The following is a 2,057-nucleotide window of genomic DNA, read 5'->3' on the forward strand; positions in this document are numbered from 1 at the left end:
GTACTTAACTATTGATATTATTTTTCATTAAGCATGAATACCAGCATACATTACAGATGAATATTATACTTAACCATTTTGTTCATAAATAACACATAATTATGCATATTTTATCCTCGAAAAGAACTTTTCTAATCATTAGGCGAAATTCCCCACAGTAAGTGTTGCAGTGCGCGCAAAACGAAAACGATGCACACAACCCAAAAGTACTCCTCGGGGACCAAATGGTGAAAAACTGCGAAAAGGTTTATTACTGTTAGCGATGTCATGTGCGCAAGTAAAAGGTCTACCTGAGATGCGTAAAAGTATATTACTTTCAACGCATGCATTTTTCGACATGTCTTCTGACTGCAAGTATATAAATTCATTCGCTACAATGCAGCGTATTTATGGCTATGTGTACAAATTCCTCAGTAAAGATCACTCAAGCATATTGTCGACGTTACATATTCAGAAAGGAACCTTCTATCTTTTACGAATGATTCAAAGAGTTCACTTTTCTACCGAGTATACCACACTCCAACGAAAACAACCGATTTGTTCATCCAGCTCTCTTTTTTCGTTATCACCATTCTTGGACGATTTTGGATTACTTCGTGTCGGAGGGCGACTCAAAAATGCAGGTTTGGATTTCAACTCACGTCACCCCATCTTGCTTCCAAAACGGCATCCGCTGACCGTCTCTATAATAAATTATTTTCACAAAAAACTATTACATGCTGGACCACAAGCTCTCCTAGCTTCTATTCGTTTACATTACTGGCCCATAGGTGGACGCAAAACGGTATCATATGTAGTCAACAAATGTATTGTGTGTTTCCGCTGCAGGCCAAGGCTTATGGAGCATATTATGGCTGACTTTCCCAAAGAAAGGGTGCAGGCAGCGCGTGCATTTCTAACCACTGGGGTTGATTTCTGTGGCCCATTTTATTATAACGCTGAAGTTCGAAACCGGCCTCCCACGAAGTGTTATATATGTATATTTATTTGTTTCGCTACCAAGGCGATCCACATGGAACTAGCCAAGGATTTATCAACGTCTGCGTTTCTAGCTGCTTTACAACGATTCGTAAGTCTACGTGGAAAGCCCAAAACTATCTGGTCGGATCACGCCACCAACTTTGTTGGAGCGAATAATGAGCTCGCGGAACTAAAGCAGCTATTTCTCAACAATAACCACCAGCGAATGGTACGGCAGCAGTGTTTAGATGATGGGATCGGCTGGAAATTCATTCCACCTAGGTCACCCCACTTCGGTGGCATATGGGAAGCCGCCATTAAATCAGCAAAATATCATTTTAACAGAGTTGTAGGGTCGTCAATTCTAACAGCACATAGATGATGTTCTTACACCAGCCCATTTCTTAATAGGTGGCCCCCTAACTGCGATTCCTGATCCAGATGTCACCCACCTAAACATTAACCGTCTTAGCCTTTGGCAGCGTATATCTAGCATGCAGCAAATTTTTTGGAAGAAGTGGTCGACAGAGTATCTGACGCAGCTTCAACAGCGGTCTAAATGGCGTGCTCAAAAGACTCCGATTCCTCTCGGCGCTCTTGTCTTAATAAAGGACGAAAATTTACCACCACTTCGATGGCCACTCGCAAGAGTAATTGAAACGACTCCTGGATCAGACGGCGTTGCTCGGGTGGCAGTGTTGAAAACAAGCACTGGCGTTACAAAAAGAGCTATCAGCAAGTTATGCCTTCTACCGGTGGAAAATCCTGTTGAAAGCGTTGGCTTTCAACGGCGGGAAGATGTTTTGTGAAGAGCCTCTAAGTGCCACCCTAATATGCCGACGTACATATGTACATAGTTAAGCTTTCATCTATTCAACATTTGTTCTCTCAAACTAAAAAGCAATTTGAAATACTGTTAGTTATCTAAGCTCCTGTTTTGTATTCAAGCCAGCATATGCATACATACTTTGAACAAACAATATTTTAGTAGTATAAATTACATGCACAGTAAAGTTTTTCGAGCGCTCTAATTTTGGATTCTGTTGAATAAAGACATTTGTACAGTCAAGACAAAATAGTCTCCTGACTTTAAACAA

At 41.0% G+C, this 2,057-nt stretch overlaps 1 protein-coding gene across 1 annotated transcript; it reads left to right on the plus strand.

Moving 5' to 3' along the window:
* The first annotated feature begins 179 nt into the window (after nucleotides 1-179).
* LOC118750132 lies at nucleotides 180-2,057 on the plus strand. The gene is made up of 2 exons (XM_036484864.1): nucleotides 180-354; nucleotides 415-2,057. Exons 1-2 carry the CDS (start codon nucleotides 263-265, stop codon nucleotides 1,340-1,342), a joined length of 1,020 nt encoding a protein of 339 aa, XP_036340757.1. The 5' UTR covers nucleotides 180-262; the 3' UTR covers nucleotides 1,343-2,057.

Source organism: Rhagoletis pomonella, unplaced genomic scaffold, assembly GCF_013731165.1.
Source record: "Rhagoletis pomonella isolate Grant_MI unplaced genomic scaffold, Rhpom_1.0 Rhpom_scaffold_00147, whole genome shotgun sequence".
In the NCBI taxonomy this organism is placed as follows: Eukaryota; Metazoa; Arthropoda; class Insecta; order Diptera; family Tephritidae; genus Rhagoletis; species Rhagoletis pomonella.